The sequence below is a fragment of the Molossus molossus genome, unplaced genomic scaffold (genome assembly GCF_014108415.1).
Source record: "Molossus molossus isolate mMolMol1 unplaced genomic scaffold, mMolMol1.p scaffold_m16_p_22, whole genome shotgun sequence".
Classification (NCBI taxonomy): domain Eukaryota; kingdom Metazoa; phylum Chordata; class Mammalia; order Chiroptera; family Molossidae; genus Molossus; species Molossus molossus.
In genome coordinates, this window is record NW_023425358.1 from 32295893 (window position 1) to 32321957 (window position 26065).

Sequence of the window (26065 nt, forward strand, 5' to 3'; positions counted from 1 at the left end):
ATTTATATAAAATCAGAAAACTCAGGGAGTATAAAGACCACTCATAATGCTATACTCAGATACACACACCTAAAACATTTAGCTCTTCTGGGAATCAACCATTAAAAAATGAAATGAAAGAAAACACACTAAGTGCAATAACACAGAAACAAATATCTAAGAATAATATGACAAAGTACATGAATAACCTGTCCAGGGGAAAATTCTGTAACTTAGTCATATAGCCATTAAAGAAGACAAACATTAATGGAAAGAAAGTCCAACTTCATGGATCGGGATTCTCAATTTTATATAGATGTCATTCTCCATACACTAATTTATGTAGCTCCAATCAAATGTCTCCCCATATTTTGGGTGAGACTGTACAAATTGAGTATAAAATTAACATAGAAAGGGCCAAGGGAAGCTATGGATTTTGATCAAATGAGAACAGATTTTTCTATGAGATATTAATAATTATTTTAAAGTTATAGTAATTAAGACATGGTAGTATTTTAATCCACTTAATCTTTGAGTCCTTAACCCATTTTGAGTTGACTTGTGTGTGTGGTATAAGGTGAGGGTCCAAGCCTCCTTTTGCACATGGAGATCCAGTTTTCCCAGCACCATTTGTTGAGGGGATATCCCTTCCCCACTGGGTATTCCCGGCAGCCTGGCTGAAGCTCAGTTGACCACATGTGCAAAGCACAGGTCACAAAAGCAAAAACAGGCAAGAGAGGCTACATCAAATGAAAGAGTTTCTGCACAGTAAACAAAACAATCGATCGAGGGAAAGGGAGACAATACTTGTGAACCATAAATCTGATACGGGGTTAATTTCCAAAATAATAAGGAGCTTCCAGAAGTCAATAGCAAAACAATTTAAAAAAAAACAAAAACATGAATAATCCTATTACAAAATGGGCCAAGCCCTCGAAAAGCCATTTCCCCAGAACAGGACATACAAACGGCCAACAGGTATATGAAAAGATGCTCAATATCACTAAGCATCAGGGAAATGCAAATCAAAAGCACGAGCTATCGCCTCTCACCTGTGAGAATGGCTACCATATATATTTTTTAAAAAACCAAAGGACAGTCCAGCCAGCGTGGCTCAGTGGTTGAGCATCGACCCCATGCACCAAGAGGCCGCCGGTTTGATTCCCAGTCAGGGCACATGCCCAGGTTGTGCACCCGATCCCCAGTGGGGGGCATGCAGGAGGTGGCCAATCAATGTACTCTCTCGTCGATGTTTCTATCTCTCCCTCTCACTTCCTCTCTCTCTAAAATCAATAAAGGAAAAAAAAATTTTTTTAAATCAAAGGACACAAGGATTGGAGGATGTGGAGGAGTGGGAACCGGCGGGCACTGTCGGTGGGAAGGCAAAATGGTGCAGCTGTTCTGGAAAACAGGATGGGAATTCCTGAAGAAGTTAAAATCAGCGCTTATCATCTCTGTGGCTTTCCAATTAAGCAACTAATTTCAAATGCAATTAGTCTACTGATGACTGGAATCTTGTTTATAATCATGAAACTCTCAGAAGACACACAGGTGGATTATCCACATGGTGAGGCTGCAACAGTGCTGTTTATAGGCGACGTCAAAATGCCCCCTCGGCCTGGAGTGAGAACTACCATAAACCTGCGGGGCAGACAGGAGTGGGTAGGGGGTAGAACACCATTTAAGAAAACACTACTTGGTCCCTGGCCGGTTTGGCTCAGCGGTTAGAGTGCCGGCCTGCGGTCCAGAGAGACCCGGGTTTGGTTCCTGCTAAGGGCATGTACCTCGGTTGCAGTTTGTCCCCGGCCCTGGTTGGTCATGCGGGTGGCAGCCACTGGATGTGTCCCTTTTACGTCGATGTCTCTCTCTCTCTCTCCTCCCACTCTATCTGAACAAAAAATGGGAAAAAATGTCCTCGGGTGAGGATAAAAAAAAAAGGAAAACATTACTTGGGGGGAAAAAGGAGAAACATCTGTAACAAAAATAAATTAATTAATTAAATTTAAAAAAAAAAAAAGAAAAAGAAAACACTACATCCCCAGGGAGACAGGCAGAGTCAGAGAAGAGGTTGGAGAGACAGGCCCCTAATTTTAACGTGCTAGAGGGAGGGATTTGGTGAGTGTTGTTTTCCTTTTCAAACTATTTATTTTGCTAATGTTAAAGGCAATAAATATTGTCCCAAAGGAAGAAGTTTATACTCATAGATCCCTGGAAACAGGAGGTACAGTTGCCACTCAGGGCCACACGGGGGCGCACCAGGGCTGTTCTGGAGGCAGGGGCCGCCAGGGAAAACGTGGGCAAAAAAACCTTTCTCACAGTTCCCACGGGAAAGGCAAGGCAGGTGAGCAAGCTGGGGACCGGCCAGTTTGAATAGTTACAGTGCGCTCTGGAGTGTGGGGTTGTGCTGAGCTGTCTGGGACCCGGACCTGGGTGTTCAGCTCTCTTCCACCCGGGAGGGGACTCTGCCAGGTGCACGGTGTGGCTGCGATGGTCCAGGTCGCTGTCCGCATCGGGGAGCTGAGAGGTGTTGAGAGCGCAGGCTCTCCAGTCCTCTTTGCTGCCTCCTTAGAAAGGGTAAAGGGTAAAGTCCACGAGCTCACTGGAGAGCTGGTCGCCCCGCCCCGGCATTTGCGGCAGACTCCGTGACCGGCCACTTGGACCCTCCTCGAGGAAGGAGGAGCAATCCGGTTGCAGAGGAGGCTATCAGCAAACAGACTTTAGCCCCAGCCCCTTCAGGGTTGCCTGGGCTGCAGAGAGGCCCTGGCTGAACGCCACTCCCCTTGCCAAGTCGCCCACATTCAGGGACTGATTCGTGGCAGGTACAAAGGCCTGACCCCTTCAGACTGCTGTAGGATGACTCTGGAGGCCACTGGAGCTCCAGGGTTCCCGGGGGGCTGAGGGGGGGGGCTGACGCTGTCACTAGGCTGCAGCCCAGCTGGACGTCTCCCTGTGCCCACACCTGCTTCCTTCCCCTCCACTCCACAGGTGTTGGTCCCTGCTCACCACACTCCCTCTCGGAGTCTGCTTCCTGGGGGACCCCCAGGGCATCACCAATCCCCCAGCATGAGAAAAACCCTGGTCCTGGGAGTAGAAGGATCCCAGGTCAGGAGTTTCTGGCCCTACTAGCTGTGTGACATGCCCACGGCACCCAGCCGCTCTGAGCCTCCTGTCTGTCAGGTGCTAAGGGGGGGATGCAAGGCAGGTTGTTCACACACTGGAATGAGCACTGGACTCCGCCGGTTTGAACGCCAGCTCCCCTGCTCCCTCGCTGAACGCCCTTGAGTAGGTGGCTTCAGCTCTCTGAGCCTCGTTCTCTCTGTGAGGTGAGGGTAGACAACCTGCCTCATCCGGTATAGAGAAGACTGAATCAGATACTGTGTGTTACAGGGCTTAGGACGGAACCTGGGCTCAAAGCAAATATTTAATAAGCCATGGTTGCTATGTTGATTATTATCAGATTGAGCCAACCGGGGTGGTTAAAAAAGTGACCTTTGGCCGAGGCAGCATTAAGTAAAGAATGAAATTTGAACAAAGAATATGAAAATCCTAGGAACCCTCTGAATGGGGTCCACATGACTGCAAAGCTACCGGAAAATAGGGAGCTCGCCTGAAACTATGAACGTGAGCGCCCTCTAGCGAGCGGTGGTTTCTGTGGAAATGATGGTCTCCAGCTATGTGCCCCAGGCTGTGTGGAGGGGAGGGGGGAGGACAACAGGGAGGAAGCAGAAGGTCTCACCTGTATCTTCCAGGAGCCCACTGGAGACCCATCCTGATTCCTAGAGCATGGGTAAGACAGCCAGACTCTAGCCTCTTGTGCCAGCCGCTGCCAGCCACCTAGTTCCCCATCAGCAAGGTTTCCTGCGGGGTCTGCTGGGTCCAGGATCACAGGCCTACAGAGCAACATTTGGAGGGACAGGTGAGGAGCAGGGCCGTGTCTGAGGAGTCCAGATGCTCCTGCAATGGGGAGACACCAGCCTGGGGCAGGATGGGACTCTCTGGGCAGGAGGAAGGGCCCAGCAGGGCTCTGCTCCCTGGGGTGTCCTGAGTGCCCTGCCTCCGAGGTGAGCAGTGACCCCCAGGGGACAGAGCCCGGCACTTGGGCCTCACAGACCTGACTCTGAATGTCACCTCGGTCCTTCACCAGTGGTGTTCCCTCGGGTAGGTCACCTGAGCTCTCTAAGCCCTTTTCCCTCATCTGTGAAATGGGGCGAGTTGAATGTGCCCATCTCAAAGGATGTGGTGTGAGGACCAAGACCACGTGAAATGCTCCACGCAGTACTTGGAGCATAATAAGGGGTCCCTGCACACGGTCCTCATGATAAGAAGCGTCACTGTTCTATTAGGATGTGTGTGCCGCCAGCTGTGAGTTATCAGTGTCGCCGTGGCTGTTGGTTCAGTCACACTGCAGCTGTTCCACTCATTTCCCGGTCAGGTTCCGACAGGTCCTCATCTCTCAGAACCGTAGTTATCTGTCAAGCAGTCAGCAAAGTGCCTATCTCACAGGCTTGGAGGTTTAAATCAGATGGCAGTAAGGTGCCCGGCACAAGGACAGGCAGCAGCAGATAACCAACAGGCGTAAAGCCTCCCACGTCTTCATTTCCAAGGCCCCACAGCTGTATCTGGGGGGGGGGCATCTATGCAGAGGGGAGCTAAGCCCTGGGGGGACAGAGTACCTGTGTTTCCCGAGCTGCCTCTGCAGGCACGGAGGATAACAGGATGTCCCGTGTTGTGATACTTTGTTCAGTAGATGCAAAGCTTCTGGTAGTTCAGGACTAACTCCCAGACGCTCTGAAATCCCTGCGCTGTGATGAAGTCTGTTCTCTCGATACTGAGGCGGCAGGGGCTGCCCAAGCTTCCCCTTGCACTGAAGAGAGAAAAAAAACAGCCAGGAAAATGGGTTTGTCCAGCTTTGTGGCCCAAAGCAGCCCCCGCTTGTTTCTGTAAAGCCAGTTCTCTGGGCGCAAAGTCACGCCCGTTCATTTTCGAATGGCCGGTGACGGTTTGCACGCTGCAAGGACAGCTGCGCAGGTGAGGCGGGGCCCGTGCCACTGACCCACAGAGTCTAAGCTATTGGCTACCTCGCCGTTGATGGAAAATGTTCGCTGACCCTGGTCGAGGCTGGGGCGTGGATTCTGACTGATGTGGGTTCGGGGCCTGGCTCCACCCGTGTCTGGTTCTGGTTGGATAACGGTCGGAGCCTTTTTACCTCCTCTGCCAAGTGAGCGGTAACAACAGCGTCCACCTCCAGAGGACAGTATGGAAATCGACCGAGAGGAAGCGCATCAAGGGTTCCTAGGTGCCTGTGGAAGCAAACAGAACTCCCTCTGCAGGGAGACACAGGATCCAAGGCCTCAAATGGTTTCACAAATAATTTCCAGGGCAATGGCCCGGCACATAGTAACCAGGCTCGCAACGAAATGGGCCACCAACAGTGATGGCCAGCAGAAAAAAAGAGAGAGAGAGAGAGAAAATACTCATAAACTCACAAAATTTTAAATATTCAAGGATCGAATCCAGACTTTAAAAGAACTGGAAACACTATAGCCAAAGAAAGAAAAGAAGAGCATGAAATGTTAGCAACTTAGAAGCCCTGCCCCTTCTCCTCCCCCTCCCTCCTCTCATCCTTTCCCTCCAGTTCTGTCTCCTCCCCTCCCCGCCCCCTCCTCCCCTCGATGCCCCCTCCCGCCGGCTGCACAGCGCCCCGTACCTTCTGGCGCTTGACAAGGCGGAGGGGGCTCTGGAGCGGGGCGCTGCTCCAGGAAGGCCCGTCGCAGCTCCCAGAAGCAGGAGGGGAACTCGCCCTCTTGCCCCAGGCTCTTGCGCTCTTGGATGAGCTTGACGCAGACTTGGGGGTCAGGTCTGTAGTCTCCCATCACCGACACAGGCCCTGTTAGGGATCAATCCATGACTTTAAGATGTCAGCTCTTCCCGTGGTCCTGGGGAGACGAGGTCGCAGGCCTTGGATGCAGTGAAAGGGCCATTTCCAGCCCCCCCACCCTCCCCCCCATCCACTGCCATCACCCTGCCCGAGGCGGAAGGTTACAGGCAGCTACTGGATCCCGGCCTGGCTCCTCCCAGTCACTCCCTCCTGTCTTCTCTCCGTGCATCCTCAGTCTCTTGCGCTTCCCCCATTACACTCGGATCTGTCCTAACCTGGGGCCTTTGCCCGTGCAGTTCCCTCTGCCTGGGGTGCCCTTCCTCCCCTTCTCTCTCTCCCTTTTGTTTTGGAACCATTGCACCCCCGCAGCCAACACAGGACACAGCAACCAAGAAACAATGCCAAATTTGTCTTCATTTCCTGGTGCCTGTAGAGTTTGGGCGTTTTCCTCATGGGTCCCTAGGCAGAAGACACCCTAACGGTTCTGCGTGTGACCCTGATGGGTCCCTACGAGTTGACAGTAGTGGTTTTCACGGAGTCTGACAGATGTCACGCTGTTTCCCTCGGAAATTTAAAATCCAAACTATTCCTACACACCCCTGTGAGTGAGTGAGTTCACTGGGGTATCCTGGGGTGCCTTGGTGCACAGTTGGGAAACTCCCATTTATATATATATATATTTTATTCTCATCCGAGGACATTTTTGCATTCATCTTCAGATAGAGCAAGAGGGACAGAAGGAGGAAGAGCGACAGAGAAACATCGACGTGAGAGAGACACATCCAGTGGCTGCCACCCACACGACCCCAACCGGGCCGGGGACAAACCGCAACCGAGGTTCGTGTCCTTAGCGGGATCGGAACCTGGGACTCTCTGGTCCGCGGGCTGATGCTCTAATCACTGAGCGAAACAGGCCAGGGCGAAACTCCCATTTTTAAACACCTGCTATGCACTAGGCCCTGAGTAAGAGCTTAATGTAGATGATCATTCAATACTTAAAAAATAGGATGGCACAGCCAGGGCCGCTCTGCCAGTGTTCCTCAGCGGGGATTGAGCTCCAAGAGGTTCGGTTTCTCCGTCCACATGCATGTCACCCAGATCCCAGCCCTCGAAGCACGTGTGCTGAGGTTTTGGGTAAAAGATAAAATGAACAAGCCCCATCGATGCTGCTGCATCCTTAGGAAGATAAAAGACTCTGCCGCGAGTAGAGCCAGCAAGCCTCGAGGGCTTACGGAAAAACGTCTCGCTCCGGAATGGTGCCAATTTGCAGTTTAATGTCACCCCTGTGGCTGCTCAGACCACCTTCACTCCTGCCCCAGGAGAGAATCTAAGATCTCGTCCCCATTTTAAAGGGATGCCCTGTTTTGGGAAGTCTCTCAAACTGTGAACGACTTCTGATCAGAAATATGAGGCGAGAGCGAAGCCTTGGCACAGGGCAGAGGCTGGACCGGTTCTGGTGAGGGCACTGACCCCGGACATCATAGGCGGGCAGTACATCAAACCCCACCTCCTTCTGGAGACAGCTGCTCTTGAGCTTGAAGCTGAGGGCACGGGGGTCCTATTATTCGGGATCTCAGAGTACACGGTAAACCTCTTCTCTTTCTGACAGGCTCTCAGTTGTTTTTTGATTTCCCGGATGAAGTCTTCTCTGATCAAACTGCTCCGGAAACTTTGGAGGGGCTGAGGAAGACGACGAGGTCAGCACCAGACCGGCCTCTGACGGTGGTGCCTTTGCCTGAGGAGCCGCCCTAAAACAGAGAAGGGAATGAGAACCAACCTTTCTTGAGAAGAGCCTCCCTAAATAAAATGATGAGACCAATCACTAACATTCTTGGGCACCAGCCACTGTTCCAAAGGCATTCCCAGTCTTAACTCCTACGATGCTCCCAAGGACTTTGCTGTTGAGGCACTATTCTTATTTGTTCCCATTTTACAGATGGGAACACAGAGAGATTATATATTAGCCCAAGCCACAGCTGATAGGTGGCGGAGACGCAGTTCAAACCCCAGCTGCCTTGTTCTAGTCTGTAGTCTTCACTCCGAGGCCTTTCCTGTCCTCTGTCATTACACACTGTCGCCTGGCCCAAGCTGGTTGGTTTACTTAATCTGCCCAGCCCTGGGAATTATGGATGAGGAAACTGAGGCACAGAGAGGCTAAGTGACTTGCTCAAGTTTTTACTGTCAGTAGGTGCTATTGGCTTTTAAAACTTATACTTTTATTGGAAATTATTCATAAATGTATTGGGGGTAACATTGGTTAATATAACATCATGTAAATTTCAGGTGTACAACTTTGCAATACGGCATCTGTATACCCTATGGTGTGCTCACCACCCAAGTCCAGCCTCCCAGTGTCACCTTGTATTTGACCCCTTTTATCCTCTTCGTCCTCCCCCCAACCCCCATTCACCTCTGGTAACCACCGTTCTGTCTAAACATATATTTTTAATCAACTCATGATACTGCAGAAACGGTGAGTCCTCAGCCTGGCCATTAACGAGCAGATGGTTGATCAGAGCTGGGCCTCGGTTTTCCTATCTCTGAAATGGATGCGGCCTAGGACAGTGGTTTATGAACTTCACCAGGGCATTCGTTAAAAAAATTACAGACATAAGAGCTCACCCCAGAGTCTATGTGCAAAAGTTGTGGTTATATTTTTGGTATGGATCAATTCAAAACCACCAGCCCCAAGGACCTCAACCTTTCGCTCTCTTTGTGGAAATCCCTGCCCGTTCACCCACCCCCTCCCTCCCCAGTCTGGCGGGTGGGCTCCCCTTTACCACCTTCGACACATGGACGGGCGAGAGGGCACTTTGGCGGAAACACCTCTCCTTCAGGAAACTGCAGATGATGGCGATGGCTTCTTTGACCTGAGTTCGGAAACATTCATCTGACAGGAGGTGGACTTTGATGAACTTGTCCAGACCACCCCCCCGGCTGGGACAGTTTGGAGCTCCATGGTGGGTGAAGTTTGGACAGGGGCAGGAGAGCCAGTGGCCAGAGGCAAGTATGAGCCTGTCTTTCCTATTGCCCGAGTCTGCACTGCCGTTGGTTTCGTTTCCTGGGAAGGGAGGGGCTATTTCATCCCAATCAAATCTAGCACCTGAATTCTCCACATTCTGATGCTTACTCTTTGCCCTGAACATTTGCCTTTCTTCAGACTGGACTCTGGAAACTTAGGGGGTTTTTTTTGTTTTGTTTTTTTTTTAAACTCATATTAGTACTTCACCCAAGAGAAATTAGGACTCAAAATCAATTTTTGGTTTTCTTCTTCCTAGTTTTTATTATTATTATTTTGTTATCGTTTTTGTTTTTTTTTCCATCCTCACCCGAGGACATTTTTGCATTTATCTTCAGATAGAATGGGAGGGAGAGAGGGAGGAAGAGAGAGAGAGAAACATCGATGTGAGAGAGACACATCGAGTGGTTGCCACCCCCACGACCCCAACCAGGACCGGCCACAAACTGCAACCGAGGTACATTCCCTCAGTGGGAACCAAACCCAGGTCTCTCTGGACCGCGGGCTGATGCTCTAACCACTGAGACAAACTGGCCAGGGCTATTTTGTTATTTTTGCTGACAAAATTATTTTAAAAAAATGTTTTTAAATTGATTTTTAGAGAGGAAGGGAGAAGGAGAGAGAGACAGAAACACCGATGAGAGGGAACACCGACTGGCCACCTCCTGCATGCCCCCCACTGGAGATCTGGTCCACAACCTGGGCATGTACCCTGACTGGGAATCGAACTGGCAACCTCTTTGTGCATGGGTCGACGCTCAACCACTGAGCCACACCAGCTGGGTGCCTCTGTTTTATTTCAATGGGGAGGGGGATCATTGCTCAAGTCAGGTGTACCGATATTTATGAAATTTTTCTTATATCTTTATCTCCGCCCCTTTGGTGTGTCCCCATGCCTGGGGAAGGAGTTCCACCACTTGAGAGATGAACATTAGGTTTCTTTTTACTGCCCATGACCGGGTAGTGATGGCTGCATAGACTGCTGTGTTAAGAAGGATTCAGAGGCTGCTCGTAGGCTCTGTGGGAACGATGCCATGTTGATGAGTGATGTCTGCCATGAGCCCAAGGAGAGAGTGGCAGCAAGTGCCTCCTGCCATTCCCGGGAGGCCTGTGCGGCCCTGACCAGCACCTCCTTCCACCCAGTGGCAGCTGGCGGAATTGCAGCATCAACAGGGCATTAGGGCAGTGGTTTGGAGGTGGAAACACAGATATCAACCAGGAAATATTTTCAAATATACACCGTGTCCCCAGGACATAGCAGAATCTGATGGGAACAAGGAGTGGTGGGCAGAACATGGGTAGATTGGAAAAAAAAAAATCTTCCCAGGTGATTCTGCTCCGCCGACTTCTGCCCCAACACTGCCCACCCTTCGGGGGATAAGAAAAGGAACTTGTCTCAGACTTGGCCTGGAAACGGCCATGTTTCCGTTGGGTGGAGTTGATAGCTCCTCTGGGAAGTAACCCACATTCCTGATACATTGTCCTTAGCACTTTCGGGATCGACTCGAGTGGGACTAAGGATCCACCTGGAAAGTCAGTTACCGACTCAGCTCACTTTTAGGGCCATTGAGAATCTTGAGTGAGGGGCCTTCTGTGAAGGCTCATTGCAGGGTGGAAGGTGCTGGAATACAAGGGAGGTACTTGACGATCCTCATTGGTATTAAGAGTAGCGCAGAAGGAGTCCAACGATCTAGCTCCTCTCCTGGGCTTTGCTGCGACCAGACAGTCCCCCCTCTGGGCCTGGGGTTATTCATCTGTCAGGTGCATGCGCTGATTGAGCCATAGGCCCTGGATCAACTCTTTCATCTCTTTCAGCCTCAATATGATCTGATTCCACAGCCATTTGGGACTTTCCCCCCAAGGTTGGGTAGTAGGGAGAGGTGGAAGGTGCTACCTGCTTGGCGGATGGGCACAGGCCGAAGCGCTCAGCTAAGAGGGTGTGGGGTCAGACGAGTTGCCTTGAGCCTGCCTGCCCAAGATGAAACCCACCAGAAAGCAAACTCCACGTGGGCAGGGGCCAGGCCTTCCTTGTACCGCCCTCTCCCCAGGGGCTGGAACATAGTAGATGCTCATTAAATACTGACTATCCAAGTAGCGTCCGTATCCCAGCGAGGAGAACCTCTAGGAGCCAGAAAGGAAGAACACAGGCCACCGGTTTCCTGGATACTCCTACTTTATTTTTGGCTACATCATCACAAAGGCGGCGCGGACGATTCTGCATGCACGAGAGGGAGTGTGTGTTCTGGGGGGGGGGGGGGGCGTCGGGTTTGTGGGGTGAGCGGAGCGTGCGCCCGGCTGCGGGCTCTGTGAGCTTTCCACATGCTGATTCCAGCGCCAGTACCAGCGGCGGGCTCGGGCGATGCAGCCAGCATCCGCGGGCAGGCGGTGGGCGCTGGGGACGGGGGACGGGAGGGACGGGGAGGGACGGGGGCAGATGGCAGCCAGGAAGCTGTTGGCCATCTTGGGGAAGGCGGAGAACCTGCTGTCGAGAACTTAATGGTTTAGAAATCAGTGACTTTCAGTGACTCGTGCGGAGGGCTGGGGGTGGAGAACGCTGGAAGGGTTCAAAGGTGGGCGTTTGAAGCAAGTGAGCATTTGAGCGTCCATCTGATGACTTCTACGGGTGACGGGGGTGGGCAGAGGGGTGATTTGCATGGGCGACGACTTCATGGGAGCCGGGAAACACTAACTTGTTTACAGGGCCCTGAAGACATGGGCCAAAACCCACCTCACAGGTACAGTTGTCCTCACGGCCCTTCTCTCCTTTAAAAAACGTTTTCTAAAGGAACAAGACTGGAAGATTCACGGTGGAATAAAAGCCTTTGGCACCAAGGTCTGTCACTAAAGGGTCGGATGCATGACGATGGTGTATCCTTTCGACACACTCGGTGAGGAGGGTGCTAGAGACCGGGAGACTGGACAGAGACAGAGGTTGGAGGCGATGCTGAATGAGACACAGGGCACCAGAGAGTCAAAGAAGCTGAGTCAGAGTTTCAGGAACAGGGGTTGCGGGTCCACTGAACTAAGAGCGGGGGAAGGAGAAACTGAATGTCCGGGGGCTCTGGGGAGGCCCCCCTCGGACCCAGAGCTCTGGTTTCTAGATACCTCCTGTGCCCACTGGGGGAAGCCCAGGGCTGAAAAAGCCCCTCTGCGGGGTGTCTGCACAGCCTATGCACCTGGGGCAGCCACCTGGCCGTGCCGATAGAAGGGGGGTGGGGTCTGAAGAAGCAAGGGTCTGAGTGGAAGCTTGCGCTCTGCCCGTTTCTCAGTGTTCGCTGGTGGGGCTGGTGACAAGAGGCGAAGGGGTGAGGCAGTGTTAGGGTATTTTTTGCTTTTGTTATTTAACCCCCTTAGAGAGGGAGAGAGGAGATGGGGAAAGAGATGGGGATAGAGAGGAAGTTGTGTGGGTGGCTGGGGCAGAGAGAGGGGTGTGGCGGAGGGTAGTGGACAAGTGTTTTTTACTAGGAAGCAAATAGGTGACATCCTGAAAGAGGGGGTTACCAAGTCCCTCTGTGTATTTTGTGTGCCCATCTCTCTCTCTCTCTCTCTTTTTTTTAATCCTCACTCAAGGACATTTTTCCATTTTTTATTCAGATAGAGTGGGAAGGAGAGAGAGGAAGAGAGAGAAACATCGATGTGAAAGGGACACATCGAGTGGCTGCCTCCAGCACGACCCAACCAGGACCAGGGACAAACTGCAACCGAGGTACATGCCCCTAGTGGGAACCGAACCCGGGTCTCTCTGGACCGTAGGTCGATGCTGTAACCACTGAGTCAAATCAGCCAGGGCACGTGCCCATCTCTTGAAGCATTTGGGAGCCGGGAGGGTGTGTTCCTGGCCACCAGGGTGGTCTGTTTCCCTGGAGATCGGGGTGTACATGTGCAGAGGCGGTGGGGGCCTGGATGCTCTATGTCTGCCCCAACACAAGGTCCCCACAGCCTTGGCTGGGTCTGCTGACAGCTGAGGGGACACGTGGACAAGACACAAAAAGTGTGTGTGTGTGTGTGTGTGTTCAAGGCTAGGAGGGTTTAAAACAGCCCTAGACGATGAAGAACGTTTGTCATCACCCAGACTGGAAGGCTGAGAAGTGAACAACCTTGTAAAAGTCTCCCCATCCCAATCCTGACTGCTCCGTCCTGGAGGGACCGCAGAAGGGCTGAGTCAGAGCTCACGTCGCAGCAGCAGCATCGCAAGGAAAGGGGAAGGTCTTTGGCGGCAGTGCCCAAGGTGAGGGGGAGACCCCCCAAGCAGGCTCAGGGAGGGCAGCAGGGGTCAGGATGGGGAGGGGCAGAGAGAGGAGAGACCAGAGTGAATTGGGCCGCTGGGGCAGGCTGGGGGTGACCTGGGCCGGGGTACGGAGCTGGGGAGCCGGGGAGCTGGACAGCATCCTAATCGCTCGGCACATGGTTCTCATTCTGTAGCTGGTGCCAGCGCTCGATTTTCTTGTCCTTGTTCTTCAGACACTCGTACCAGTGTTTTAAACGCTCTCCCTTGGCCGAGATCCCCAGCTGGCAGCCTCCTGGATGATAAGGAAAGATAGGGACAGGGGTCAGAGTGGAGGGACACATGGGACTCTCATTCTGGACCCAAATGTCGAGTTGGGGAAAAACTGCCACCAAGCAGTAACCCCACTCCAGCATCTTGGGATCCATGTCCCGTAGAGAGTAGTTGTGACGGTGTTGTCATTACCACCGGCCTCTCTGCCTACAGGTGACCTACTCCAGACCCCTCAGCAGCTGCCTATTGGAGCACCAAGCTGTCTGTTTTTTCAGACCTTCTGCAAGTCACTACCCGTTCACGGAAACTCACCTCCAGCTACGTTTAGAAACTCATCATCTATTTCCAAAGAGTTGCTTTCATCACGCCGCTCAATCCTGCGCTCAAGCTGCGTCCCCGGCTGGAAGTTCCTTCCCTGCCCCCTTTTTAATGACTGTTCTTCCTTGCGATTTGGAGGGGGATTAGGAAAATTACAACCTTCAACCAGGACTTGCAAATCGATTAAGGAGACATCCTTTGCACCGTATTTTCTGGAGAGCCACAGACCCCAAGCGCCTGCGATTTAACTGTGCCACTGGAGTGACCTGTTCGACACACAACCAGTCATGACCCCATCCGCCCAGCTTGGAAGCCCTTTCATCTAAGGGCGTTCTCAGATTGGACTCAAATCGGGACCAGGGGTTCTGGTTTAGCGTTTGGACGATGTGGTTGGCAAAAGAAAAGAAAGACTCTCACCCCCTGTAGCCCCGGGGAAATCTCTCCTCTCCCGGGGGGACAGAGGACAAGTTTTCTCTGGGCGGGACGCACTCACCAATGTAATCGTTGGACTTGCCAATGTCGTAGTCCCAGACCGAGATGTCCAGAGATTTCTTCGCCAGGTCACTATGTTTGATGTCATAGAAGAACTCCTGGAGGCAAGAGAGGAGGACATGTGAGTGACAGGGTCCCTTGAGCCTTTGGCTTCAGGAGCTAAGAGGCCAAGTCCTAGGGGATCACGGACCAAGTGGAGACCTTTGAACTAGACATTCTGGGAGCATGGGGGCCCCTCTTTGGAGCCTCTATTCCGGGCCTCACAATCCCTTTTCAACAAATATTCTGTATGACAAAGTCCCTCAGGTCCTGCATTCTCTTTCCAATGAGTGTTTGGAATTGGGAAGGCTGGGGGAGTTTTGCTAAGAGAGCTGGCCCTGGCCAAGTTTCCTGGAAGACAGATAGGCAAGCACTCAGTCCTTCCATTATGGTAGCTTCTAAGGTAGGTCTGCCCTTGTCGCCATCATTTAGACATTAAAGGTAGTTGAGGGGACGGAGATGGATATGAGCAATGGGTGCTTATGTTTCAATGTTTTAAAATAGTAATATGAATATTCATTAGATTATATGAGATATTTGTGTATTATACTCCATGAAGTAGAATATGAATATAGCATATTGTGGCTCTCTTTTTCTATTTTCCATGACACATGGCCAAAACCAACTGGGCACGCCAGCTCATATTAGTAGCTTCTTTTAATGGCTTGTCTGGCCTATAACCTAGTGCTTGATGGTCAAGTGTTTAGATTGTTTCCAGTTTCTCGTGATCATTAATGATATGATGAAAGGCACCCTTGTACCTATACCATGTATACATCCGTGATGATTTATGAGGATAGATTCCAAGAAGCGTTTTTCTGAGTTTGTAAAATTTTTAGAGAATAGTGGATGTATACGGCGATACCGTTTGTGTCTGATAAGAATGCCGGCCACACGTGTATTTGCTATATCTATACCTATGTCTACGTACATAAAGAAGTGGGGTCTAGCCCTGGCCAGGTTGGCTCAGTGGTTAGAGGGAGGAGAGTTGGGGGTCTACTGCAATAGTCCAGGCGTAAAATGCCAGGGTCTACATCAAGGCAGTAACAGTGAGCACACAGCGAAGGAGCAGATTCACTGGATGTCTCGACAGTGGCTTTAGCAAGACGTCATGCACTGGATGGATGTCGGAGGACAGTGAGAGGGTAACACCAACTGGGTGGATGGTAAAGGGTATCACTGTCCCAACCGATGTCCTCAAATTGCAGTAGGCTGTTAGAATTGGTGAAGATATTGGACATGATTTAATTTAATCTCTCTTCAAACTCAGCTTCCTACCGATGACATTCCTAACCTACAGGTTTTTGTCTTGGGCTTGATTCCCTCCAGTGACAAGAAACTCACGACCTCTCCTTTAGAGAATTCAAGCTGATCTATGCGAGAAAGCACTTTTTGGTGTGCCTGACAACATTCCAGTAGGGGCTTTGTTCCTCTCTCACACAGGAAAAATTCAATAGCAAGACAAAAATGGGGCGGCCTTACCTCATTAAATTCAGGATTCAAGGTTTTCTTTTTAATTTGAGTCTTATGTTTGGCCTTCTTCCCCATGTCTGGTTTCAGCCAGCTGAGAGGAGACATGAGAGGCTGTTATGAGTGAAGTTTAATGAATAAAAACAGCCCCTTGATGACCCCAAAGGCTCCTTCCAGAAAGTGAACTGACATTAATGATGAGTGTACATTAGAGTATCTACTTGAAGTAGCTGAGGTGTATTTAATCCATTCTTGGAAATAAGTGGAACTACTGTCTCCATTTCACTAGTGAAGAATCTGAGGCTCAGAGAGGTTGAGTGACTTGCTTATAGTCACACAGCTAGCAGCTTCCAGAGATGGGGTGGAACCCCAGGTCTGATTCATAGGCAGCCATGAGAATGTGCCTGGTGGACCTCCAAGTAGAGGGAGCGTCACCCACCAAGGCCCCAGCTGCTGTGCTTGGAGATCCGTGCCATGTTGGTGCCAAGGCCATGCCCCTAGTTGACAACTGAATGCGGTAGGGACACTATGGCAGGTCCACTCCTAGGTGACGTGGGGCTTGTCTGATGGCCGATTTGGGCCCAAGGACTTCCTGAAGGCCCGGCTGAAGTTGTGTGTAGGATGTTTCCACTCACCCCTCCTCCACTCAGGGTCAGACTCGGGTCAGACTCGGGTCAGACTCGGGTCAGACTTGGGCCATCTGGCGCCTCTCCACTCCCCCCTTCTCCCCACCTTTCCTCGCAGAAGCATCTCCCTAATGACACCCTCGTCTGTTCCACCCCACTGGGGCATTTTCTCAGGGGATCCCTCTTATCCCCATGAGTGACATCACTGGAATAACCCTGAAGTCTAAGGTGGTTTTGTCTGGTTTTCAGCATTTCCGACTGGATCTGGAAAAGGCCAGAGGCTTCTCCGGTGGCGGGCTCAGGACGGCTGGAGGCGCGTATTGCTAACTCCGGAGAGCTACCAATGGGGTTACTATGACCTCGCGGACTGCCACTGTCCCACAGGAGGGGTCCGAGCCACAGACTTCTCCTATGGGCGAGTGACACACCAGTCTGACTGCCCCAGACGCCAACCGCACACACTAGCCAGGTCTGGTCATCTATCTCACTGTGTGACCTCGGGCAGGTTTGTTTCCCTCTCTGGGCCTCAGTGTACAGTGATCTTAAGGAAGCTCTCTGGTGCCCCCCTTGAAAGGATCTAGGACCCCCTCTGGGGCCCACTCACAGTCCCAGGGCATTGACTCACAGCTTGACGAATGGATCTGAGTAGCCATTGGCATCCATGGCGGCCAGGTGCACGCAACGTATGATGCCCACGATGAGGCCTCCCTGCTGTGTACTGTACATGAGGGACACCAAGATCTTGCCACGTTCTTCTATGTCGCCAATGCGCTCCACCTGCTGCAATAGGAGAAGAGGGCCCGTGAGCCCCGAGGACAGCAGACCAGGCATCTGGGTGGGAGTATTGAGGAAGAACCTTGGAAAGTAGGAGGAGCTGGGACAGCGCTGGTGCCGTCAGCACCATGGACAGCAGGTGTCTCTCACCCCACCCCCACCTACAGGGAAGGGCCAATGGAGAAAGCTGAGGGACCAATCTGAGGCACAGGAAGCCAGTGTGTTTACTTCAGCCTGGATGTGGGCTAACCCCTGATTCTGGCCATGGGTTGAGTTTGACCCTGGTTAGTGATTGAACCGACTCTGACCCAGGACTGAGCCTTGACCCCTGACTGAGTTCAGACTCCCCTGATACAACCAGTCTTCTTACAAATATGGTCCCTGGGGTCACACAGAGACCCAGGCTGAGCCCAACCCCAGCCCTGGCCAGACACACAGCTCAAAGAGCTTCCGGTGCGTCCCCCTGGAGGGAGGGGCATTGCTCCGGTCCTGCAGAACCACCGCAGGGTTTCTGCCAACAAGGCTGAGGGACTCAAGGTGCCCTCTGGGGTGGGAGGATGGGGCTCCCCCCACCTCAAGCGCCAAGTGTGAAGAGCATCCACCTGGTCTCATGTCCAAACACAAGCAAGGGCAGCTCTCGTGAGCCAACAGGCAGGTGGGTTTGGGAGAAAGAGTAGGGATGGGGCCAGGGAGGGGAATGAAAGGGAGATGCCAGCCCCTAGTTGTGGCTTCAGCATCCACTCAGTGCTCACCTCCTCCTCATACAGGGCCATGCCTCGGGCAGACCCGGTGGTCCCAGCACGCTTCATCTTAGAAGGAAACAGAAAGGAAAGATAACATCGCCCATGGGCTCATCGTCTTATGCAAGAAGGACCAGCTGCCCTCACGCTCCCATTAGCACCCAGAGCCACAAGGATGGGTTTTCCAAGCTTCTGTGGCCCTCCAGCTTCCCCTCTTCCAGCTGAAATTCATATAACACTAACCATTCGACAGACAGTGCTCATGCAGAGTGGCCTATGCTGTAGGTTGTATTAACATCCCCATTTTACAGATGAGGACACTAAGGGTCAAAGTGGTTAAACCACTTGCCCAAGGTCACACAGCCAATAATGGCAGACCACCCCATACATAAAACAGATAGGATTTGATCTGCTCTGGTTGAAGTAGCACAGGGGTCTTGGGGTCTGGCCACCAGGTGCTTCTCCCTCATGGCTCCTAAGGTCCTTTGGGGGGGGGGTTAAGGCTCTAGGGAACACAACCTCCCTCCTTTAGAGATGAGGACAACTGAGATCCAGAGGGGATGAGGGAACGGCCCTTATGTGCGCTATACGGGCGGAGGTGGTAGTGGATGAACCAAGGCCAAAGAGCAAAAGATGATGATTGGCGGAGTTCTGTGGCCGCTGCAGGCCTCTGTCAGTCCTGCTACCTCCCTGCCTCTGGGACTGGCTGTGTCCATCACAGCAAGACGGGCAGACCCGGGAGCGGATGACTCAGGCAGGGGCCTGGCCGCTGTGCTGACCAACTGGACGCCCTGAGCGAGTGAGGGAAGAGGAAGCTAAGGAGCCCAGTGACAGGCAAGGACCCAGAGGAAATGCTCACTCCCTGGGCTGTCTTCAGTGACTTATTGGGAGCCTGGCATTGGGTGTAAATTTTTCCTTGCAGTTTTCCTTGCTGTGTCTTGTTCCTTTGCCTGTGCCACACAAACACCGGCGTGGCACACGGATATCCCATCCTCGGGCCAGCCATCTGGTGGGAGGTTGCTACAGGATCCCCCTCCCGCCTGCCTCGGCTTCCCGGCCTCCCGGTGGGGAGCTGGCCCTCTGCCTGGGGAGCCGCAAGCTGCCGTCTGCAGGAGCCCTGGGCGCCAGGTGGCGCCAGAGAGCACAGCCGCTGATTCCCGGTGTGACCTTGACAACTCGCTCCCCTCTCTGGCCCCCAGGTGGCCACGTGTCCAAAAGCAGGTTGGATTCTCTAAAAATGCAAGTTGATGGACCCCCACCCCCACCCCACCAAGTCGGAATCTTCGTTTGTGAAGCTCTGGATTTTGAATCTCCTGTTGGTTCTGAGGTGCAGCCCAACTGGAGAACCCCAGTTCGGTCCCTGTTATTTCTCAAAAAGGCAGGTATCACATCTAAAAGAGCAGCTCCCACGCTTTAGACGTGCCCTCAGAGGAGTTTGATACTCTCACATCCACCTTACAGGTGAGGAGCCAAGGCTCCGAGGGGTTCCGTGTCCAGGGGCAGGGCCAGGACTCAAACCCAGTGACTCCGGCTCCAGAGTCCGCAAGCCCTGTGCTATTCTGCCTCCTGCTAATCTGCGTGGCACGTTAGGACTCCCAGAGTGACAGGCGGGCAAGGCAGTGTTACTCCTATGACAACAGTTAACAAGGCATGAGTGCTTACTACGCACTAGGTTCTGTTCCGATTACGTCTTTCACACCAAGCCCCCAGGAGGCAGGTACTGTTATGATGCCCATTTACAGACTAGAAAAACTGAGGCTCAGACTCTTGGCCAAGGCCAGGGAGCAGGAGAGATGGCAGACCTGGGCTCTGAGCCCAGGCCGGCCACACTGCCACCCCACTTGGCCCTCCCCGTTGTACCAGAGGACTCCAACGTTCAGAGAAGTGATGCTAACACCGGGCTGGTAAAAGATTCGGGAAACAACCCCAACGCTCTGACCTGACATCGTCACCCTCCTGTCAGCAGCTACCACATCTCTGCTGTCTGGCACCCTGCAGGCCCCGAGGAAGGCAGAACCCCCAAAACTCTCCTCCCTCGTTGAACCCCCAGGAAGAGGCGCTCACCGGGATCACCCGCTCTAGACAGATGTTGAAGTTCTTCCTCTGGTTGGACTTTAGCTTCTTGAGTGAGAATCTGGTCTCACCAATAAACTCGTTATGGCCGAATTTGTCCTCATCACAGACAGAGATCCTGTGGCCCCCAGAAAGGGTGGGGAGAGAAAAAAGAGCTTGTATTGAGCTCTATGTACCAAGAGCTGGATGGGTGCTGGCTGGCAGACCACGTGTTGTGCGTATAGACACATTTTAATTTCCCATGTATTGAGCGCCAGGCCGGGTACTTTTCTAAAAGACGGAATACTGGGCCCTGGCTGGGTGGTTCAGTCCGTTGGAGCATCATCCCCTACACCAAAAGGTTTGGGGTTCGATTCCTGGTCAGGGCACATATCCAGGTTGTGGGTTCGACCCCAGGTCAGGGCACGTATGGGAGGCAGCTGACTGTTGTTTCTCTCTCCCTTCCTCTCTCTACAATCAGTAAAAACATATCCTCAGGTGAGGGTTAAAAGTAAAAAAAAAAAAGACCAAGTAAGGATTCATGGATGATTGTTGTATTATAACCTACAGTTTTCTGTATATTTGTAATATTTAATAGTGAAACTTTTTTTTTTTTTTAAATCTGTAATCAGCCCTGGCCGGTTTGGCTCAGCGGTTGAAGCATTGGCCTGCAGATCGAAAGTCCCGGGTTCAGTTCCCACTAGGGGCACATACAAAAAAAAAAAATCTGTAATCAATTCATTCTGTGGAAAACTCGGAAGCAATTAAAATTAGTTAGATCTAAATGTCTTCTCATGGCTGTGACTCCAAGACATGTTGTTGAGAAAAAAGGAAGCTTCCTGGTACACAGCATACTTTCCATGTTGCAAAAACAATAGTCTGAATATGCACAGACCCCCGGAAGGAGGGAGCAGACCCCCGGAAGGAGGGAGCAGACCCCCGGAAGGAGGGAGCAGACCCGGCTGCCAGAGGGGCTAATGTGTAAAAGGTGCTTTGCCTTCTGTCAATGTTTACGAGATGAATGTATTTGTGTATTACTAATATAATTTGAAATGCAGTTTAAGACAATGTTATAGAAGAAGATGCATCAACATATTATTAAGCCAAGCTGATGAACAGGATGATCATTTTTTAAAACACTCAGTTTTATGAGAAACGTTTGCATGCTGACATGTTCACACACACACGCGCAAAACCCAGATGTCCAGACACCACAGTGCTATGAGGGTCACTTACGTGTATTTTTAGAAAGAAATACACATTTTGTAGAAGGAAGAAAACCATGCAGAGATGTTTCAAGAGTGGCCCCCGGGCACCACATGCGTCTCAATCCACCCGCCTCAGTCCCCTCTCTGCCCACCCGCCTGGCAGGTACCTGAGCGTCTTCCTCTGCATGTCCTCGTCCGTGATGCCGTGATAGACGAGGGTCTCATTCCAGATGGGGTTCCGGGTGTTCCGCAGGGTTTTTGTCCGAAGCTTGTTGGACTAGAGCCCAGAGAGAGACAGACAGACAGACACCTGCCTCGGTGGGGGCCAGCCCTGCAGCTTTGGGCTGACTTGGGGTGGGGGTTGGAGGAGTGATTTAGGAGACACTCCCTTTAGGAGGAGTGCCCAGGGGCTCCGTTGGCTCCCAAATGCCTGTGTCAGGGAGTGGGAGGCACCTTCTAGGGCAATGACTGCAGCCATCAACAGACCTGGACACTGAGCTACCCCTCCCCCATGCGCTGAGCCCTCTCTTTGAACTGTCCATTCAGATCAGAAAGCAGAGACATTTTTTCTTTGAGGAAAAGAAATCTTCTACCGGCCACAGAGGCAGAAATTAGAGTCACCCACTCCTAGGGAGTGAAGAAACAATTCCTGGGGATGCTAGGAAGGTTCCATACGTCTCCCCAAACAGCGTCTTTATGCCTGAAATTTGTTAGGGCGGACAAAGTTTTCCACTTTACTCTACAAGAGGAGGCTAGAAAGGCACTATACCCAGAAGAGGTGGCGTGTGACAAATCTAATTCATACGAACATGTCGACGACGCACTGGATTCTTTGGCAAACCGAGTTTGGATTTAGAAGTGAGCAAAGGAGAGAGTCTTAAGGAGAAGCAAGTCACTGGGGAGTTAGAAGGAGTAGTGGCCAAACCTTCAATACTTCCCTTTGGCCACGGCTGGGTGAGGGACTGTTGTTTCTTGATCCAAACAAAAAGAGAAAGTGTGCATGTGTGTGCGTGTGTGTGCATGTGTGCGTGTGTGTGCGTGTGTGCATGTGTGTGCGTGTGTGTGCATGTGTTTGTGCGTGTGTGTGTGTGCGCGCACATGCGCACATGCCTGTGTCCTCTTTTGTCTCATGGGGCATTTGCTACTTGCTGAGATTTTTTTTTTTTTTGGTACGTGCCCTTAGCGGGAACCGAACCTGGGACTCACTGGTCCGCAGGCCGACGCTCCAACCACTGAGCCAAACCGGCCAGGGCTTGCAGAGGATTTTAACATGCACTTCCCCAAGATCACGCAACCGAGTGCAGATCCCCTTGCAGTAGGACATCCACGTCAAATGAACAAGACGTGGGCAAAAGGAAAACCCAAGAAGGCACAGGTTCCAGCCATGTGCTCTGAGTGGGTCAATCCCACGGGAGGAGATGTAACCCCTGCATTTCCTCCCCAGAATACGGTAATGGTCAGGTGAGCTGCAAGGTGGGAGGGGGGTACCTTTTCTTTCAGGAACAGAACATTATCTCAAGTGCTTAGCCCTGAAATCTGGAGTGAGTTCTTCATTTCTATTGAGAGGTAAGGAGTGTTTGGTTGGGGCATAAAATGGAGTGGAGAGGGACCACGGTCGGCACCGGGGAGCCACGGAAGGTATTTGAGCAGGAGAAGGGCATCATTGGAGCATCTGCTTCTCTCCTGGCCTTTGGGAGCTCCTGGATTCCAGGTGTCTTGGTTGGAGAAATGGGCAGAGCTCCTGTCCTTTGAGGGAGAATGACTCCTGCCCCACCCCTCACCCCCTGCAGGGACTCTGTCACTCAGGGAGAAGGGAGTTTGGGGGCAGAGAGGGCTATTTTAGGCTCTGAGCTGGGAACCATGGGCCCCTGCCAGGGCCCATGTGCCTGGCTTGCGGAGAGAGGCCCAGGCCATATGGTACCTTGCTGGCTCCCGGCAGGAGGTGCAGCTTAACATAGGGATCAGCCAAGCCGTTGGAGTCCATGGGCTTCAGTCCCTGCAACAGGAAAAGCAACGGTGTGAGGGCCTTGCGGGGGCCAGCCACTCAGCTGTCACAGACATGGGGAACAGCCCCTAGAATCTGTCCTGCCCATCGGTCCACCCCAGGTGCTCCTCTTCCAAAGACAAACAAGAGAATGTGGTGTCATGGAAAGAGCTCCGGAATGGGGCAGACAGGGGTTAGAGCCTCATCATGTCCCTTCCTGGCTGTGTGACCTCAGGCAAGTTTCTCGACCAGTCTGAGCCTCATTTTGCTCAGACGTCCAAGGGGACGAGACAGTGCCTGCTTCACAGAGGGGTGAGACTTACACAGGATTTCGCCGCAAAGTGCTTGGCACGGTGCCTGGCACAGAGTAAGCGCTCCATCAAGGTTGGGTTGGTACTTGGAGGGGAGGAGATGTCCCAGGATAGGAAGGAGGGGAGAGGAGGAGAGATAGGGAAAGGAGGCCTGAGCTCTGGCCCTGACCCCTGCACTCGCTTCTGAACCCTCCGCTTCTCCGTCCACGATGGGATCACAGGGCTGGGGTGAGGCTCAGATGAGATACTGGGGGAAAGGGGTTTGTCTCGGGGAGGAATTAAGTCGAGCTTGTTAACATGAGCAATTCTAAGTTCCGGGGGCTCAGACACCCCACTCACCTCCCCATGCCCAGGCTGGGACAGCATCCTGCCTCTGGGCCCTCACTGCCCCTCCCCCAGCACTGATCTCGAACCCCATGTGTTGTGTGAGGAGCTTGGACCTCATCTTCCTCATCAGTTCAATGGGGCTGATCAGAGCCCCTGCTGCCTGGGGCTCTTCGAGGGATGAAATGAGAGCTCACCTGTGAAGGTTGAGCTCTGAGCACAAGTGTGAACAATGGTGACTACTGCTAGCTGGGGAGAGGAGGCCATGAAGTGGGGAAAGCTGCCGGGCCACCTAGTGGGTAAGAACACAGGCTTCTGACTGGACCACTTGGGTTCAAACCCCAGCTACACCACTTCCTGGCTGTGTGAGCTGGGCCAGTCATTTAATCTCTCTGTGCCTCAGCTTCCCCCTCTGTAAAGTGGGAATGATGACAGAACCTTCCTCGTCGGTTGCTGTGAAGATTAAATGAGACAAAATAATCCGTAAAAAGCTCCAGAAGGGGTATGACACTCAGGAAACGCTACAGGGATGGTGTCTTGTCCGTTTCCCGAGGGAGCGCATGAGGACAGAGCCTCCTCCTGGTCACTCAGTGTCCCCAGTGTGTAGAGCAGTGCCCCAGACACAGAAGGCATTTCACAAACATTTCGGGAAGGCCTGGACTATTTGGATTGAGAGGTTACAAATTGATAGGTATTGTTTTTTGTTTGTTTGTTTTGTTTTATTCCTCACCCGAGGATATTTTTCTATTTTATCATCAGACAGAGTGGGAGGGAGGCAGGGAGAGAGAAACATTGATGTGATAGAGCCACACTGAACGGTTGCCTCCCGCACAACCCGACCAGGGCCGGGGACGAACCGAAACCGAGGTACGTGCCCTTGACCGGAACTGAAGCTGCAACTCATTGGTCTGTGGGCCGACATTCTAACCACTGAGCCAAACTGGCCAGGGCAGTACTGTGTTTTTAAAATTTGAATGTCTTTGAGGGGGGCCTGCTCACTCCGGTTTACCAAGCCCTCCCCAACATCTCAGGCAGTTTTCTGATCCCCCTCGCCAGCCCCGCCCGGGAGCATTCGAATTTTCTGCAGGCCTGTCTCCAGGGGGCTGTACCGGCGGCTTCCTCCCATTTCTGCAGCTAGAGGAGGGGGCTGCGGGAATGAATGGTTAAGGACCCAGGGCTAGAGACTGTTACACCTGCACTCAAATCCAGCGCTACCCTTTACCAGCTGTGAGACCTCAGGCTTTCACTTTCTGAGCCCCCGTTTCCCCGACTGTACAATGGGGCTCACAACGATCCCTACCTCTGAGGTTCCTCTGAAGATGAAACAAGATACTGTATGTACTTAGCTCACTGCGTTATTCCGGGAAGGGGGTCAAATGCATCTAAGAGTTTGCCCCAGTGACGGACACATGACAGGTGCTCAGTAAGAGCTGAAGAAGGGACCTGGGTGTGTTGATCTGGGAGTCGTGTTGGGCATTTCATACCTCATTTATCATCTACACTGGGACACGTTATGAGTGAGGGGGACGTTTGTTATTACAGCGAAGCAACAGGCATGGATGGGGACTGTCCTGAGACAACTGGAGCGTGTGGCCGTCTTACATTTAATACTTACAGTCATCCCCCTGGGTGAGGCCCTATTATCATCCTCAGTTTGCAAATGGGCACGCGGAGGCACAGAGAGGTTACATAACTTCCCCCAAATCACACAGCTAGGAGGCAGGAAAGCTGGTATTGGAACCCAGGAGGTCTGGCTCCTGGGCCTTGCTTGTTCTCCATGGACCGGACGTGGGGTGCGGGGAAATCCTAGTCGGTTACTTGCGGGGATTGGCACTGACGGCACCCAGCTCCCCTCGGGTCTGGGAGCAGGACGGCTGGCTGCCCCGAAGCCTGCAGCGTGGGGATGCTCTTCTACCCTGGTCTGCCTCTCCCGGCCCCTCGAAGCCCACGCTAGTGTCCTTGTATCTGCAGCGACGGGCCGACTCAGCCTGCTGCTCGGGCTTGACGGCCACATCAGCCAGAGGAGCCATTCTGTGGCTGTGTCAGCTGTCAGATCAGACCTCGCTGCCTCCGGGCTGGCCCCTCCGAGGTCCCCTCCCGGGATCTCAGCTCTGCCCTTGACGCCCGACTGCCCCGCTCCCGGGAGGCGGCTGCAGTTAAATGAAACTCTTTCCGGGACTCTCCCGGGAGGAAGCCCCCCGCCCCCCGGAAAACTGACTGTGGCTAATTTCTGCCTTTTCTCACCACTGTCACTGAAACAGGGAGACAAGCAACAAACAGCCTGGTAATCCGTTTCCTCCCCAAGTCCCCTGGAGAGGCCAGAGTCGCCCCTGTGGCCCCCGCTTGGCCCTCT

At 52.5% G+C, this 26065-nt stretch overlaps 2 protein-coding genes across 2 annotated transcripts in view; both read right to left on the bottom strand.

Moving 5' to 3' along the window:
- Positions 1-1515: 1515 nt before the first annotated feature.
- OAS1 (2'-5'-oligoadenylate synthetase 1) lies at positions 1516-11336 on the bottom strand. Its single transcript, XM_036277296.1, is given in 12 exon segments — positions 1516-1620; positions 3716-3869; positions 4653-4686; positions 4689-4804; positions 4806-4843; positions 5687-5723; positions 5725-5866; positions 7328-7417; positions 7420-7536; positions 7539-7605; positions 8620-8794; positions 11218-11336. Coding segments are annotated over 12 exon segments (1194 nt in total).
- A 1929-nt stretch (positions 11337-13265) lies between these two features.
- The window catches only part of RPH3A (rabphilin 3A), a 69960-nt gene continuing 57160 nt past the window's right edge, over positions 13266-26065 (bottom strand). The window contains exons 15-22 of the mRNA XM_036276814.1: positions 23015-23089; positions 21261-21370; positions 19898-20024; positions 17846-17902; positions 16945-17099; positions 15706-15787; positions 14186-14282; positions 13266-13396 (exon numbers count right to left, since the gene is read on the bottom strand). Coding sequence (XP_036132707.1) covers positions 13266-13396; positions 14186-14282; positions 15706-15787; positions 16945-17099; positions 17846-17902; positions 19898-20024; positions 21261-21370; positions 23015-23089 — 834 coding nt within the window. The remainder of the gene's footprint in view (positions 13397-14185; positions 14283-15705; positions 15788-16944; positions 17100-17845; positions 17903-19897; positions 20025-21260; positions 21371-23014; positions 23090-26065) is intronic.